The sequence below is a fragment of the Gymnogyps californianus genome, chromosome 2, assembly GCF_018139145.2.
Source record: "Gymnogyps californianus isolate 813 chromosome 2, ASM1813914v2, whole genome shotgun sequence".
NCBI classification, from domain to species: Eukaryota; Metazoa; Chordata; class Aves; order Accipitriformes; family Cathartidae; genus Gymnogyps; species Gymnogyps californianus.
In genome coordinates this window covers 9,719,600-9,736,501 of record NC_059472.1, presented here as the reverse complement: position 1 = coordinate 9,736,501, position 16,902 = coordinate 9,719,600, and the positions used below count along the sequence as shown (strand labels likewise).

At 39.5% G+C, this 16,902-nt stretch overlaps 1 protein-coding gene across 1 annotated transcript in view; it reads right to left on the bottom strand.

The window, feature by feature from the left end:
* The window catches only part of ADCY8 (adenylate cyclase 8), a 132,667-nt gene that overhangs the window by 75,785 nt on the left and 39,980 nt on the right, over positions 1–16,902 (bottom strand). The window contains 2 exon segments of the mRNA XM_050892925.1: positions 1,528–1,639; positions 4,943–5,073. Of these exon segments, the coding sequence (XP_050748882.1) occupies positions 1,528–1,639; positions 4,943–5,073 (243 nt within the window).

Below are 16,902 nucleotides of genomic sequence, written 5' to 3'. Positions count from 1 at the left end.
GGCCTTGGCCAGAGGTAGGTTCACATTTGGAGCCAGGGAAGCTTCTAGCAGCTTCTCAAAAGAGCCACCCCTGTAACCCCTCCCCCACTACACAAACCCAACACATGGTTAATGGTCATTAAAGAATAATCTGTTCTACCAAGAATGCTAGGCAAACCTGAAATGTAAAGCAAGGCAATAAATCATACTGTGTACATATTCTTCCTAAAATACTTCTGTGACATACATACGTTTAATTTGGTTTAAAATATGTTTCTTCAGTTACGGTAGCTATTTTTGTCAAGCCATACAGAAGCAGACATTACTCCTATAAGCTTTCTAAAAGACAGGACTGAGGTAACTTGCTTGGTTTTTAATGTAGATCACAGTTGATGAAGTTTTTTTGTTTGCAAAACAAATATTGTAGATTGCATTTATCAATTTGCCAGTGCCCAGGCAATGGGTTATGGCATCACTCTGTACATGAGAAAACACATTGCTATTTGAGATAAAAATAGCTGACTCAAAAGAGCTTTGAATAATTACAGAAGTCTTGCCTTTCTTGACTTTAATTTGCAAGCTAAGAGACAACATCAAGGGTCTTACTGACGCCTGTGCAATACATGCACAAATACCCCATACCCCTGAACCAGAAATGTATAAAAATCAATGAGGGATGTAGATGTGTACATCTGAGCAAGTCACTCCAGGCTCCCTTTATAGTAAATGGAGGGCATGGTCAATGATATTCATGAATGTAATTCCTGTTTTCCCATAGTAGGTGCCTAGATTTGATTGGATAAATTATAAGCTAAACTCCATTAAATGTACTTCATTGCCTGCGCTAGCAGCCTTATTAGCCAGCTCAGATGTTGACACCTAAAGATATTCACATGAAACAAAACTTTGACCAAAGAAACATAAAAAAGAAAAGAAAATGCAAGCCTAGCAAAATTGAGCATGTGTTCTGCTTGTATTTCTGTGCTTCGCTTTATTTCTAATCAGTACTAATTAAGTAGCAACTAATTTGCCTAATGTAATAAATTCCTCTACTGTGTTTAATTAATTTCATTGTTGAGTTAGATAGAATCCAACCTAAAGATTGTAAAACCTGTTAGTAACTAACCATTGCAATGACTGTGTTGGCTGATTATATGACCTTTAAATGAATAAGTCTTTTAACCTTCCTCAGTTCTTAGAAGAAAAGTCAAAATAAAGATATGGTCTTAAAAAAAATTCATTTTCCAGCAAGGACCAGAACTATAAAACTTCCTTAGAAACTGTGGCAGGTGATCTGCTTTCATACCTGTCTTGGTCTAGCACTACAGAAGCACGAAAATCTGATGACTATCTGAGCTTTCACTTGCTATCAGAACTCATCACTTTTGATAAAACTTGTCAGTGTCTTCCAACCTCAATGGCTGTATAAAATCCCAATGGGGAAAATATGGATGAATATTGTTCAAAGTGATCAGAAAGTATTTCCCAAAGCTCCCAAATACAGAGTTGACTTCATATCTTTTTGCAAATAAACGGTGTTTAACTCACGTGTGCTAGTCGATCAAATCTGGCAAAGAGTTCATTCAGCATTCGGACCAACTCCTGGGCTGACAGAGTTGTGGAGAGGTTGGTGAATCCTTTAACATCTGCAAAAAGAATGCTAAAAAAAGAAGAGATATTAATATTGCAGTCTATTTCCTTTGATAACTGAATGTCCTAAGTTACCTTCTAGTAATTTACTAGTGAAGGATCATTTTAAAGTCATGCTACTGTTGCTCTAGACTTTTGGAGATTCTGCAATACTGCATATAAATATTGAAGGGACTAAAGAAATACTACCAAGTATGAGAAAGGGTTTCGCCAAAAAAGTATGTCATGCAATTTTGGATTTTCAAATCATTCAGGAAGATATAGTTAAGCCTTAATAAGCACAGTTGTCCCAATTTATCAGTGAGAAGACGAGCACAGTGCACCCATAATATAGAGGGCTGTATAAACAGATAGACTTGGCACCCAGCTGTCTGTTAGTATCTGACAGTGTTCTTTGAGGGTGGGTTTATATATAGCTGCTTTTTACAGTGGGTTTGACTTCAGCGATTTCAATTTTTAGTGTGATTTTCAGGCTTTACTTGTCTATGTGCCATACAAGACTCAAATCCTAAGACGACAGATTCTTGACAGTCTTGATATATACCAGGTTCAGGCCAGCTTTATTGCATCTGATTTTAGAGACTCAGAATTACCTGAGTTAGAAGTATAGTACCCTCTATTAGAAGTATAGTACCCTCTATTTAAGCTATGAATCTTTATTTGGATGATTCCTTGTTCTTTCCATTGACTTCACAGGGAGCCCAGTGTGATCATACTTTGAATTTAGGTGCATCAAATTGGGTGCCTGAAGTTATGGTAGGATCTTAGTCAACAAGCTAGTTGCAAACAGAGCTCTAACCTATATTTCAGCAGCCAGTGAATTTTCTAGCCATGCAACTTTGGCTGTTCCCTATGCCTACAATGAGCACATGTGAATATAGAGAAACACACACACAAAGTCTGTGGCGTGCAAGCTGTCACCCAGATGAGAGCATGTAATAGCTCAGTACTTCGCAGTTGAAGAACAGAAAGTATTGTCTACTTTAAAAAGTAGTTATATTCAAAAAGACACATATCATGCTGACATTGACTGGAATTAACCCAAATGAACCTCGTTAGCACTTCAAAGTCAACTAATAACTAGTGTTACAACCTGAGTAGCCGAAGATCTTTCATTTGTGTTGAACAAGATCACAAATTGACAGTGTTTAAGAATCACAAATGTAGCCAATAATAAATATAGTAATGATCAAGTGAACAATAAAATATGACTAATGATAATTCAACTCATCTTCAAATATATGGGCTGGTAAGGGTTTGGGTGAGGATTAAGTAAGAGGCTCACAAACTGGGTAAGATTTTTACCAGTGAGAAAAAACAAAATTAAAAGGTGAAGTAGGAGACTACTTGAAGAGGAACGAATATTAATAATAGCCTAAATTGATAAGAATAAGATTTTCAAACAACTGATTTCTACAGTTTTCATTATCAAAACAACAAAAAACTCTAACTGGCTACTAATTTTAGGGGTTCATATAGCATTGGTTTAGGTAGTGTTCAGTGCTCAACATTTAGGAAAAAATAATGTGAAACCCTCTTTTGAAAAGATCTGGTCCTTGGCAGCATGCATAGGAACCAACCAGTATCTAAAGTACACAGAATCTTCATTTTAAATCTCTTTCAAGCATAAATTATGTTTTGACTTTTCACCCCTGACTACAACTCTTTTCCATTCAAAAGGAAGGGCCATCTTCTCCCTATTTTGATTCTTCTACAGCAACTTACTCTGAGAATGAAAAAGGGTAATGGAAGACATTTTAATTTAGTGCAATTCAAACCTTTCGTAAGGGTCCTTGATACTTTCCACCAGATTTAATAAAATAATATGTCTGAGCTACTGCAAGGCCACGGAAGAAGCAGATAATCAATTTACTCTTTTGCAGAAGTTCAAATTATGTTTATTGAACTTGTCCAGACAAAGTTATATTTGGGTTTCATCAAAAGGCAAAGTACATGCTTTCCTAGCAAACCATCTCCCATCATATCCAAGACTGCTTATTTTTCACTTCCTTCAGTGATGGCTGCTCAATGTGGGACAAACTTATGGAAAATGTTATTGGCTTAGCTAAATATTCTGATGGTGGGGAACCACAATAAAATCAGAGATTCTGTAACATCACGGAGTGGAAGCTGATCATTCTGGTGTAAATGTACAATTAGGACTTATTACCTTGAGTAGCAGCTCATAGGATAACTGTCACCTTCCCGCTAACTAATTTCAGAAGAGACAAAATTTAGAGAGGGTAATAAAAAAGGGAAATGGAAGTAGGAAAATGATAATAAGAATGATTGAATAAAAATGGCTACTAAACAGAAGAGCCACATGACATATCTACATCTTTGAGAGCATCTTACAAGTCTCCATCTCATTTCTCAGTGTGTGGGGTAAAAGAGAAGGTTGTGGCAGAATATGTGTCCATGTGCAGATAGAGCTCCCCTTTCTGCACAACCCTGACCACTTAATTAAAGTGAAAAAATACACAAACGGTCCAGGCCCAGTGTTCAGTTCAAATGGGTCTTGCCATGGCAAAGGCATCTAGCCATCCTGATGAATAAAAGAAGGCATCAAAGTGCTTATCTGCTCAGGGATTAACAAGGGTACTCTGATTTTCTAATTTATGAATTTGTTGTGGTTTAACCCCAGCCAGCAACTAAGCACCATGCAGCCACTCATCCCTCCCCCCTCCCAGTGGGATGGGGAGGAGGATCAGGGAAAAAAAGAGAAACTCATGAGTTAAGAGCAGTTTAATAAATAAAGTAAAATAAAATATAATACTAAAAATAATAATAATAAAATATAACAATAATAGTAAAGAAAAGGAATATAACAAAAAAAAAAAAGAGAGAGAAATAAAACCTGAGAAAATACAATTGCACAATGCAATTGCTGACCACCCACTGACCGATGCCCACGCAGCAATCCACCCCTCCTGGCCAGCTCCCCCCTGTTTATATACTGGGCATGACGTTCTATGGTATGGAATACCCCTTTGGCTAGTTCGGGTCAGCTGTCCTGGCTCTGCTCCCTCCCAGCTTCTTGCACACCTGCTTGCTGGCAGAGCATGGGAAACTGAAAAAACCTTAGTTTAGGATAAGCGCTACTTAGCAACACCTAAAACATCAGAGTGTTATCAACATCATTCTCACACTAAATCCAAAACACAGCACTGTACCAGCTACTAAGAAGAAAATTAACTCTATCCCAGCTGAAACCAGGACAGAATTAATGAAGCAATGGAAGGGAAACTCTCAAACAAGAGACACTTGGCGACATCTGAGACCTTAAACATTAAGGAGAGGCTCCTCCACGCACCTGACATTCTCATAACGATGAATGTAGATCTTATGAAACTGATGTTGCAAATGTTCATCTTCTACATTGGTCATATCATTTATCATTTCCAGGACTACAAACCGTGGTAAGACAGAGAGTACCAGCCGTTCCTAAAACAAAGAGGAAACAAAAGTGTCAGTATCAGTTTGAATTAGAACTTCACAGGAAACTGATTGAGCTCTGCCCTATTTAAAGAGCTGGATAACTGGCAATTTAAGGTGTGATCCTCCCCTCTAAAAATTCTAGCTCAGACCATTTGTGATAATTCACATTACCAGCCTGAGTCTAGAATATGGATCCTTCTCTCTCCTTCCCTTCCTAGACATTCTTCCCTCTAATGTTTTAAGCTTACTTGTTGATTATTTAAAGATCCATCCTACTTATTACCTGCATTACAAGCTTTTCACTAAACATCACTTATGAACGTATCAAGCACTGTATTTCAGGCAGTGGTAGCTTGATTAACAAATATAGGCCAGACGAATTTGAAAGTCCTCAGCGACAAATAAGATCAGATTTTTATTGTTGCTTGTTTATCAGAACTTACAGACTGTGTGTTTAGCATTCATAAACTGTATAATTAATAATAAAGCTGGAGAAAAAATAAAGCAAAAAATATGCAGAGGAACCTGACTCCACTTAGTGAAAAGGACAGCATTTAGACAAAGCTTAGTTGTATTGTCAGAGATTAAAGACAGGGATAATATAAACTAATGCACACCTAAGAAATGTTTTATGGGAAAGATTTAGCCATAGACTAGTTTGTATGTTAATAGGGTTACAACAGTTGACAAGAACTAAGTTTCAAAGTGACTTGGGAATCTCAGAGTCTTCTCAACAGTCTGTGGCATTGAAGTGCTTACATCATTTTGACAAATGAGACTGGGTTTCAAAGTTCCTTGAAAACTCTACATGTAATTACAGAAATAAGCATTTATATGTGTCAGTGAAGTAGGTTTCCAGGATGACTCATTTGGCTTGTGGCCCACTTCACCTCTTTTTTGAAGATCCCCCCAGGACAGATTGTGGACTGAGTTGTTCTGATGACCCAGAGCTGACTGTTCTTTTTCCCAAAGGCCTTGTACGACCTCCCTGTCCCATAATAGATTCACATTTGTTCACATCATACAGTAAGGGCTGTACAATAGCAGCCACCAAAACAGTTCATGGAATATATAGCCTTCTCCCACACCCAAAGACATGTGGGAGTGGGGAGAATGAGTTGTTCTGCAGATGACAGCCTGCTCCTGGCCATCTTTTTGGCCCTAAGGTAGCAGATGATAGGCTTTCACTCATTCATTGTATGGACATTCATGGCAGAGTGCCTGTTGAGAAAGAAAAAACTAATTTATTGGGATGTTTGCATAGTGATGCTCACATACAGTCTCAGATCTCCCAAAATGGACAGTTAGTTGCTGGTGGTGGTGGGAGTCTCCATTGCAAGGGTCCTCATAGCAGTGTCTTTAGCTAGGTCAGCAGAGACTCCTCACATGACTGTTCTGCTCAGTTCTTATAACCTGGCTGGCCCATGATCTCATGTGACAACCCCAGTCCTACATAATTCATCACTATTGGTACATTTTAACCACATACTAAACATTTCTTAAATATCTAAACTACCTACAAAAGACTAGTTCCATAGACCATTTCTGCAAGGACAGTTTCTATTGGGTATTTACAAATGTCTTATCGATGCACAATTTAATCACTTCAGCAGCAGGAATCACCTAGAAAAGGTCCTGGATGAGACACTCCACCCAGAATATTAATTAATACACTTAAACATATAAATGGGACTAAACAAAGCAGGAGTTGCATCTGGGAATTTCTAGAACTGCCCAAAATTCCCAGGTCCTGTAAGAGTCTGTCAATGTTTAATTGTGAAGGTTCAGTCAATCTCCTGCTTTCAGAGTGGTTTCACGTTAGTCCATTGTGTCCAACCAGTCTGTTATCTATCTCATGTATACAGACAACTAGCCAAGAAGCTGCTGGATCACACTGAGAACTGGTGATGTAAGTCTACTGTGTGAGCACACACACACATCTCTGGTGCTAGACCACAATTATGAAAATCAGTTCTTTAGTTACACTTGTAATTCGAGTCCCTTAGCTCTTTCCACACACGTAGATGTGTCATACAGTCCTTCTGAGAAGGGTTGACTCTTCTGCTCATGTGCAGTAAGTCCAGTCATGTGCTCTGCTACTGGAGGAAGGTGCATGAGCTCCCTGAGCTGGCATTTGCAGATTGTGCATCCAGGACTCAGGACTAGCATGTCTCTTGACAGACTGATTTAGATAAGGAAGAATCATAGAATGGTTTGGGTTGGAAGGGACCTTAAAGATCATCTAGTTCCAACCCCCCTGCCATGGGCAGGGACACCTTCCACTAGATCAGGTTGCTCAAAGCCCCATCCAACCTGGCCTTGAACACTTCCAGGGAGGGGGCACCCACAACTTCTCTGGGCAACCTTTTCCAGTGTCTTACCACCCTCATAGTGAAGAACTTCTTCCTCACATCTAACCTAAATCTACCTTCTTTCAGTTTAAAACGTTACCCCTCATTCTATCACTACACTCCCTGATAAAGAGTCCCTCTCCAGCTTTCCTGTAGGCCCCCTTTAAGTACTGGTAGCCCGCTGTAAGGTCTCCCTGGAGCCTTCTCTTCTCCAGGCTAAACAACCTCAACTCTCTCAGCCTGTCCTCATAGGGGAGGTTCTCCAGCCCCTCTGATCATCTTCATGGCCCTCCTCTGGACTTGCTCTGACAGGTCCATGTCCTTCATATGCTGAGGGCCCCAGAGCTGAACACAGTACTCTGGGTGGGGTCTCATGAGAGCGGAGTAGAGGGGCAGAATCACCTCCCTCGACCTGCTGGCCATGCTTCTTTTGATACAGCCCAGGATGTGATTGGCTTTCTGGGCTGCGAGCGCACATTGCTGGCTCATATTCAGTTTTTCATCCACTAATACCCCCAAGTCCTTCTCTGCAGGGCTGCTTTCAAACCGCTCATCGCCCAGCCTGTATTTGTCCTTGGGATTGCCCTGACCCAGGTGCAGGAGCTTGCACTTGGCCTTGTTGAACTTCATGAAGTTCGCAAATGAATTTAAATAAAGCCGTTCAAACTGGCCTTTTCTACTAGGAAGACTGGAGAACATATTCAGCATTTCTAATGAGCTTTGTCTGTGTCTCAGGAACACTCAGGAAAAGTAAATATTTGAGACAAGTTGAAAATTATATACATGCACATGTTTATTAATAATGTGTATTATTAATGTATATTAGTAGAGTATCAGTGTATATTAGTTTATTATTAGTGTGTATATACAGTACATCAGTGCATATTAGTGTACATATACGTATAGTATTAGTGTATAAGTATATATATACATCTACACAAAAGTGCTGTTTTCCAGCCCCTGTCATAATATGACTAACCACATTTAAGTAGGGCCAGGCAAGCCCTCGAAATATTATTGAATTCCTTCATTAAAGCCCTAGATCATTCCCTGAGGGATTTTACAACGTCCCTGTTTCAGTGGCTCATCAATTTGACAGCTTTGGCAGATTTTGCAAGTATCCCACCCAAATCTGTTTCTCTGCAAATTAAGCTTTCTTTTTATCCTTTCAAAGTGGGTATGGATAATCATTGATTGCTTTCTTCTCTGTAACAATCTTTCTGTATCTTGCCCTCAGTCTTTCTTTTCTAGATTAACCAGATTTGTCCAGTATTGGAATATATCACTCCAAATCACTCTGAGGCAAAGCTAGCAGTTTTTCACTGGACTGGCTCCAAATTATTAACCAGCTTTTGCTTTACAGGATTGCAAAGAGTGAAATCTTATTGAACTAAAGAAGAGAATGTCAGTTCTGTAAGCTACTTATCATCAAATTTCAGATGACATTTTGGGGAATCGGATAGGTCTAGGGAAAGCCAGATGTGAACTTCCAAATCAGGCACATATGGAGACTATAAAGAGGTGGAAGACACTGATGAAGAAAGTCCTCCCAGGCAATGCCTGTGGAGGAAATACAGTGCAGTGTGAATCTCTTCCTGTATTTTCAAAACAGTTTAGCGATACTACTGCGGAGAAAGCACTTATATAGTACCAAGCCATATAAGGGGTGGAGGTGGTTTCCAGATCAACTCTTCCCTTGCATACTTAGGAAAGGCAGCTATTTCCAGAAACCCTTTCTCCATCCCACTCCGCTCCTCCCATCACACTTTAAGAAAGGCCCTTTGCAAGTTTGGGAATTGAGATCAGTGTTGAACCTAGACATGAAGTGGGAGCAAAAAGATACCAAGAAATAAGTTTCAGAAAAGAAAATGTCCAAAGATTTCAAAATCTCTTTACTGAAAATAAGAATATGGAATAAAATAAGTAATTCAAAATAATGTCACATAAATATTTGATGAGAAAAAGCATGAGTCCTGGAAATAGCCTTATAAGTTTTAAGATGTTCAGAAATTCTAATAGATTGCAGCTCTTTAGGGCTAAGCCTTGCTCAAGCTTTTAAACTGTAAGGAAACAAACGCTTCATTACCACTATTGTCGAATTCTTAACCGAGAAGGAGCTGCAAAGTGGGACATAAGCTCAATTCCAGAGGAGCCCTGGTGCAGGACAGAGCCCATCTTATAAAATCTAATTACTAGTATGAAGCTAAGTTATCACAAACATGGTAAGTAGGTGTGCTTTGTTTAGGACCATTTCTAGGTGGGCTTGATCCAAATCTTAACATTAATTTCTGATTTTTTTTGGTCAGGTAAGTCAGCCTGGTCTTGCTTTGCGTCCTGTTCTAGACAGTCAGTGAAAAATTCATTCTTGCTATCACTTCTTGGCAATGGCCATTTTCTTTCATTCCTATTGCCTTAACTTGGGCTGAAGACCCTAACTTATAGAGCATTTGCGTTTTCTATGCATATTTCTTACTTCTTCCTCACATTAGGAGCAGTCTTTTCTTCTGTTTGTACCTCACTTCTCAGACCTCAGAAGAGTTTTGGTCTCCTAAGGATCTATTTTGGTCACAGGAGAAATACGAGGATAAAAGGCAATTTTAGGTTGGTTTAGAAGAATATGGTTAATTCTTGTACCAGCTGTAAGGAGAGCACCATCCCTACTGAGTACCATAGAGTAAATACAAGTGAAAATGCACTCCACAGGCAATACAACGCTTCTTGGCATTGAAATACTAAATCTTACAAAAGGGAAGGGGTTTGATTCTGAACTTTCAGGTTCTCCTATCACCATAATGGTATCTTGGCATTTAGCTCGGCACTGCTTAGCTTTCTTTCTGGCTGCAGTTTCTTACTCCCATGGTTGTTTTAGCACGCTCCAGTGAGACGATATTTAAGGACGAAGACTGGGCCACTTTTCACAAGTACCAAAGTACGTAGCGCTCAGGAGTCCTGGCTTCAGTTCCTCCCTGTACTATCAGTTTTCTTGTGGAAGATTAAACACGTTACATACACTTTCTGTTTTCTGCCAGAGAAACTGATTTTAAGGTTGTTGTGAGGCAACTTGATATTAGGTGGATATAACATCAACTAATATTATCCAGGCTGTGGTGTATGTCCCTTCTTGAGGGGAAAAAGTTGTTCAGAGAGAACAAGACAGAGCAAAGAGGAATGAGAGAGAAAGGCAAAACAATCATGAAAATGCTCGTTTTGATGCCAGCAGGATTAGATGCTGTGGATGAAATGTAGCCATATATGAAACATCTGAAAAAATGAAGGAACCCCTCCCCAGCATTTGTAGGAGGAGATATCGTCTCTAACTTACAACTCTTACAGTGAAGATCATGAAGAATTCCTGCTCTGAGCAGTCTTAGTCAGTAGTTAGTAAATAAACCTCAGCTACGATGAAAACACATTGTGGATAACCACCTTCATTTACCTAGATGGCAGCTCCAGCTGAGGTGAACTGTACATTTACTTAAGAAGCCAAAACACATGCTGCTAATAGCTTCTGCTGGAGTGGAGGTGTGTAATGCTCCACTCTGAGGTGGCAGCTTTCTCCTGGGCTCCTGCCTGCATAACATGCTAACACGGAAGATGAGAGAACTGAGACTCTACTAATCTTTAATCCACCTGTTCTACAAACCTTTACTAAATCAAGGGCTGCCTTCAGGAGGGAGAGAAAAAAAATGATGCGAGGCAGTGATAGCTGATATAGAGCGGGCAGTAAACTATCATGCAGTGAGCTCATCCTTTATTATGGTAAAAAGCCCAGCTCAGACCTTCTGTTTCCCCATACAGGGTGGTACTAATTGTAGCACATCTGCATTTTCTTGACTTTCTTCCACACTTCCCACCTGGGGATTCTGCTATCCTCCACTCTTCTTCTGATGTGTAAACACTGGATGTGGTGCTTGTGATAACAAGAAGAAAACCAGTCCCTCAGGAAGTCCTTTACACTCCTGCAAACCCAGGTTTTCACAGGAATGTCTAGACCTATGGTAGCTCCACTCTCAAGCAAATGTCCCACGGCATCTTAAGATGGAATGTTTGGGAAGAGCTGCTGACTGATATTCCAGGAACTGGAAATATTTTTGATATTTTTTGTCCTTCAGCCTCCTATAATAGAAGGTCCTTACTTAGGCTATATATTCTCTTATTCCTTCACTATTAAGATGCATTGCTCAATATGACCATATAATAAATCCACCCTTTGAATAAATCAGATCAGTCTTTCAGGGAGCCATATGATTAAAGCGTTCGATGAGTTCCTGTGAAGGTACTTTCACAATAGCACAAAATCTTTTCACTGTAAAAAGAAATATGTTATTTCCTACCTTATCCTCGTAGGAAGACAAATAGGAATACAAATTCAAAAAGAAAAGAAGATAAAAGGAAGAAAACAAACAGAAATCCTGGTTATTTTTAAACTCTTTCTGAAATCTGTGATAAGAGAACATAAAAAAAGGCCATTTCTTCATAGACATATGGCTAAAATGGAGAATGTACTTTTTTTCACAACAGGAAAAGCTTACATTCCTGTTTGTGTTCACTTAAGAAGGTATCAAGCAATGGCTCTAGAACATTTATTTAAAATAAAACATAGTTCACTTGGCACGTGTTCACTAAGCCAAGAAAAATGTGCCCAGCACATTTGATATCTTAACCTTCATGCTACTCATGAAGTAGTTAAACGTTCTTGACTGCACATAAGATCTGGCAATGACCCATAAAAACAGAGGTTAATTAATATACCTCTGCGGCAATCCTCCTCTATTAATACCGTAGCACGTGAAGAGCTCTTGTCAGGATCACAATTGAAAGTGCATATACAGCTCATGTCACTATTCTGTATGATGTATGTCATGCTATGGAGGAACACTACAAGAAAAATAACGCATAAGTGTGTATGCGTGTGAGTGTGTGTGTGTCTCTATATATTTTTACGAAGCACTCCAGCCACCAGTCAATTCTCTGGTACTGAAACACTCAAAGGACAGAAAATTCTTCCCTCTATGGGCACCAGCTGTCCTTTGCTGTTCCAAGCTTCTCGTACACCACACCAGACTGACAGGCTGGTGAGGATGCTGAACAAGGACCCTTCCACAAATTAGACACTGAGAGATGGACTCTAGTGTGGATCAGGTCCATCCTTTCTTTTCCTACAGTTGATGCTAACGTTCTATGGACCAAGTCGTGTCCCTCTTCACAGGCCTTTCACATCACTTTGCTTCAGTCCAGCAGTTAAAAAAGACATTCAGTTATCCAGGAATGAGTGACAGGTCACTGCCCCCTTCATATAAAGATCTTTGCCATGTAACTCCTCTTTAAACTAGTTAGATATTATTATTCCCATTTCACAGATTTAGATACTGTGGCACGGAAGAACAGCGCAAATGTGTGGAGGTCATGTGCAAAAGAGCAGCAGCAAATCACAGAGTAGAAAATTGCAACTTTTTTTATAGTCTTCTGTACCTTACAATTTGCATGATTAAAGAGTCCTCACGTTTCTATTCAGTCTCTGCTGGAAGACATTTTCAGAGAGGAAGGGAAAGACATGAGAAAAAAATATCTTATCTTTTTCAGAGAAAGGCCTAATAAAGAAGTGTCATGAACTCTAGGGTGAAGGAAACTACATTATCCAGCTTTGGTGAAAGCTTGCTAGTTGAGCAATTGGCTAAGTGGAGACAATTCAAAGGTGAGCAGCAGTAGTGGTAAGTGGTTTGAAAAGGAACAGAGATATATTTGTTCAAGAGAAAACACATAGAAGAAAGAAGATAGCAACAAAGGGATGTTATAAAAGAGCTGGTGATCTATTCTCCTATTAACCATTCATGACATGAATCAGTCCTAGTCTTTAAGATGGAACAGTCAGAGTTTAGAGTAAATAAATGAAAAAAGAACCTTTAATCTAAAGAGTAACCAAGTAAATAAAAAAAGACCAGTAGAAATCACTAAATGTAACAAACTGATGGTAGAATTTGGGTCTGGATTCAGACACCTGAATTTTGGTGACTACAATGTAGGTATGTCTAAGCTTCCATTTTACCCAGTGAATCTGGAGAGATACTCAACAGATCAGATGCAAATGACTACTTTGGTGTCACTACAGATACAAGCTGACTGTAGTGGGAGCTCAGAGGTGTAAAGAGCACGTAGTCACCTAGTTTAGGAAGTGTCTAAATATGGAGCTGACTCCTACCCAATCTACTCCTTCAAGAAAATTTAGGAACAGTGAAATAAATCCTGCAGTGATAAAGCAAATTAAATTCACGAGTCACACATGTCTGTTTAAAGTCCCAAGACTGTAACATTGATACTTTCTCTAATGCCCACTTCTTGTTTTATGCATCTGCAATAGTCATTCTTTGTTGAACAACTTCTCTGTGGTCTGCGTGCAGTGATCCCTTGTGTCCCTCGTACTGAAATCAAGGGGTATCAACGGTGCTTACAACTGCACAAATATAGCTAGGCACATTCATGGAAAAGTGGGACATGTCCCTGATGAGTAAATAACAACCTTTGGAACAATTTTTGAGAAGAGTCAATTAACCAGTGCACAAGGTCTCAGTCTTGTGAATAAAAACTGAACTGGAGACCTTTCCACTGGTGCTGATCAAAGAAAACAAAATACCAGCGAGCACAAAACATCAACAAGCAATCTGGGGCCTGCAGGAGGTTGCCAAGAGGAAGGTCAGACTCCCCAAGGTTTCCCTGCAGATCATGTGAGGGCATGACCCCTGCAGGGTCTGCTGTCTGCATAAGCTCCCTGCACCGACTCCCCTTAGATGGTACATGGCAAATGATGAAATGCTGCCTACGCTGCCCTGGGATTTTCCTTTGTTTCTCAATATCTTTATCAGAGTTGGCTCTGCCAAGGGATGAAAAGCCCAAGCTCTTGAATGACGGTTCAGTTCAGGTTTTGTTCTTCCTCCTCTACACATACTTTCAGATGGGTGTACCTACATGTATCTTGCAGGAGGAAATTTTTGGATCGGGGAACAAGTTGCTTATGGCAGTTCCCAAGACACTTCTGTAAAACTGGAGTGGACATACCCCAGAAATGTTTAACTCGACAGCGACTCTAGAGAAACTGCTCCACACTTTTCATCTTGATTTTTAAGAATAATTTTGCCAGAACCATCAAGCTTGGCTTTAACAACATTTAAAATTAACATCATAGAGGCTTTATTGTCTTAAGCACTGAACTTAATAGCGTGAGAAAAGGGCTGTTCAGAGCAGTGGTTTTAGCCTTTCCGGAGCACGTGCTTTTGTTACGTTTAAGGGAAGTAGATAAAAAAGGTATTGTTTTCTACTGAAAAACTGACAATGTTCAGAATAGATGTAATTATTGTAGATGCCACTCTAGAAAATGGGAATTAGCACCTCTCATTATGATGAACAGCTCTAAAGAGAAATTCCTTCATTCTTAGTGCACAATGGACAGTCTATTTGCAGCTGTTCTTTCTTGCGCATTATCGAGACAATGGCAAGTAATTAAAAAATATGGAAGGAACTGCAACATCTAAAATGTTCAGACTTGTGGGGTTATGAGGCTGCCTGTTAGCTTTTACTATTTACTGCTGCAATATGCGATATGAGCGATATCAAATTTCTTTTACTTGAATTCAGGCAGTTACCATTCCCACTCATCCCATCCTCAGCTGCATGTTCCATTTAGGCATCTGCTGTTCTCAAAGAGAAACAAGGCCAGATCACACAGGAGGTTTTGGAGTCTCCTTTTGTTTAGTTATTGGCTATGAAACATAGCTAGAGTCTCCTCCAAACTGATAATCCAGTATTTATGAGAGTCATGACTTTTTATAATGGTGTCTAATTAGTTCTTAACTGAGAAGGGTTGTAAAGTTTGTGGTAATGCAAGAGGGAAAAAGCTTTTTCCACACACTTCTTGTAGGAAGCACATTTTATCCAACTGTTTCCTCAGTACTACTGTCCAGAACAGCATGAGACAATATATGTAGCACATGCTGAAGGGAAGGACTGCAAGATACTGCTGGTCCTTTGCTTTGGCTGGATGATGAATGGTTTGAAGATTCAAGTACCTGAAGCCACATTACAAAATCTTGGCAGGGCTTGATGATTAATAGTCTATTGCCAGGCGTCAAAGGAGGTGCCTTTCTCATCAGCCAGTTGGCTATGTAAGAATATTGCAGTCTTAATGCCTGCTTGCCCTGTGCTTCCTGAGCTGTAGAAGGCTGATTCCAGGGCTGCCAGTTTGTATTTTCATGCCTTCCCAGTATCATTTTGGCTTCATAAACACTTAGCTCATCCTGTAGCATGCTGGGAAGTGGTGGAACTATCCTCCCTGTTGATTTTTTTGGCATGGAACGTGTTACTGCTGGTGCATATATCTTTTAAGTGAAAAATTTTATTCCTCCATAAAATACTTACAAAAATATTTATAAAATTATTTTTAAAAGTAACATGCTTAATCATGAAACTAAGTGCAGCTGATGCTTACACTGTATGGCACGGGCGCAATGAATCAGCTCCCTGTAAGGCCACATGAGTATCACTAACTTGCACGGCAATGGGTGGGAGCACGTGTCTGGGGATAAGAGCTGCAGCGAGCAAGCCTGCGTTCCTTGACAGCAGTGGCCAGCTGTTAGATCTCCTAGGCTACATCATGAAACTATCTCCTGACACAGTCATTTGAGCTGTCTTCTAGCTTAGGCAATAGGAACTACAGGTCTCAAATTCAGTGCCCTTGTCTATATTGAGTACGAGCAATGGTTAATAATTCCAGATCCTCTGGATCCTAACACATGATTTTTTACCTCCTGAACGAAGAGCACATTAGATTTACATTCCATTGTGAAACCCAACCATGTAACAAAGACATGTGGTGAAAAGTAGGAGTTACAAAACAGTATGTATTACCACCCTGTCTTGTAGACAGGAACATTTATGCTTACAGGTGATACTGACCAGCCGCACAGTAATCCATTAGACATATCTAATACATGGAAAGGCAAATTTTATAGTTTTGCAATTTTGTTTCTTCCAAATCTCATGATGATCTTTTTTTTTATTTATTCTTTATTAAACAATCATAAAGAAGAAAAATATCCAGAAGAAAAACATTTATATGGAAATAAGACAAATATCTCAACAAAAAGCATTGTGCTGTCTTCTAGTGTATTGGCTTCCATAAATTTCAGTTAATTTGGACAGGAAGGATGGAGTCGTACCTTAAGAACAGGAGAAAGATAGGCACACCTACTGGAGACTGATTCCATAATGGCACAATCTTAAGCTATTCCTTATTTTACTGGAATAGAAAATGAGACGAAAACAGCTCCTACAGTTCAAGTTTGTTCTAAAATATCAGAATGACCCCATCTGACTTTAATGTCTGTGGTGTTATGCCCCAGTACACTTTCACTTCTCTAGGACTGCTTTGACTAGTCTGCTATTGAATCTTCATGTAATTGTTCTGCACTGCTTCTACTTTCTATTCACTTAG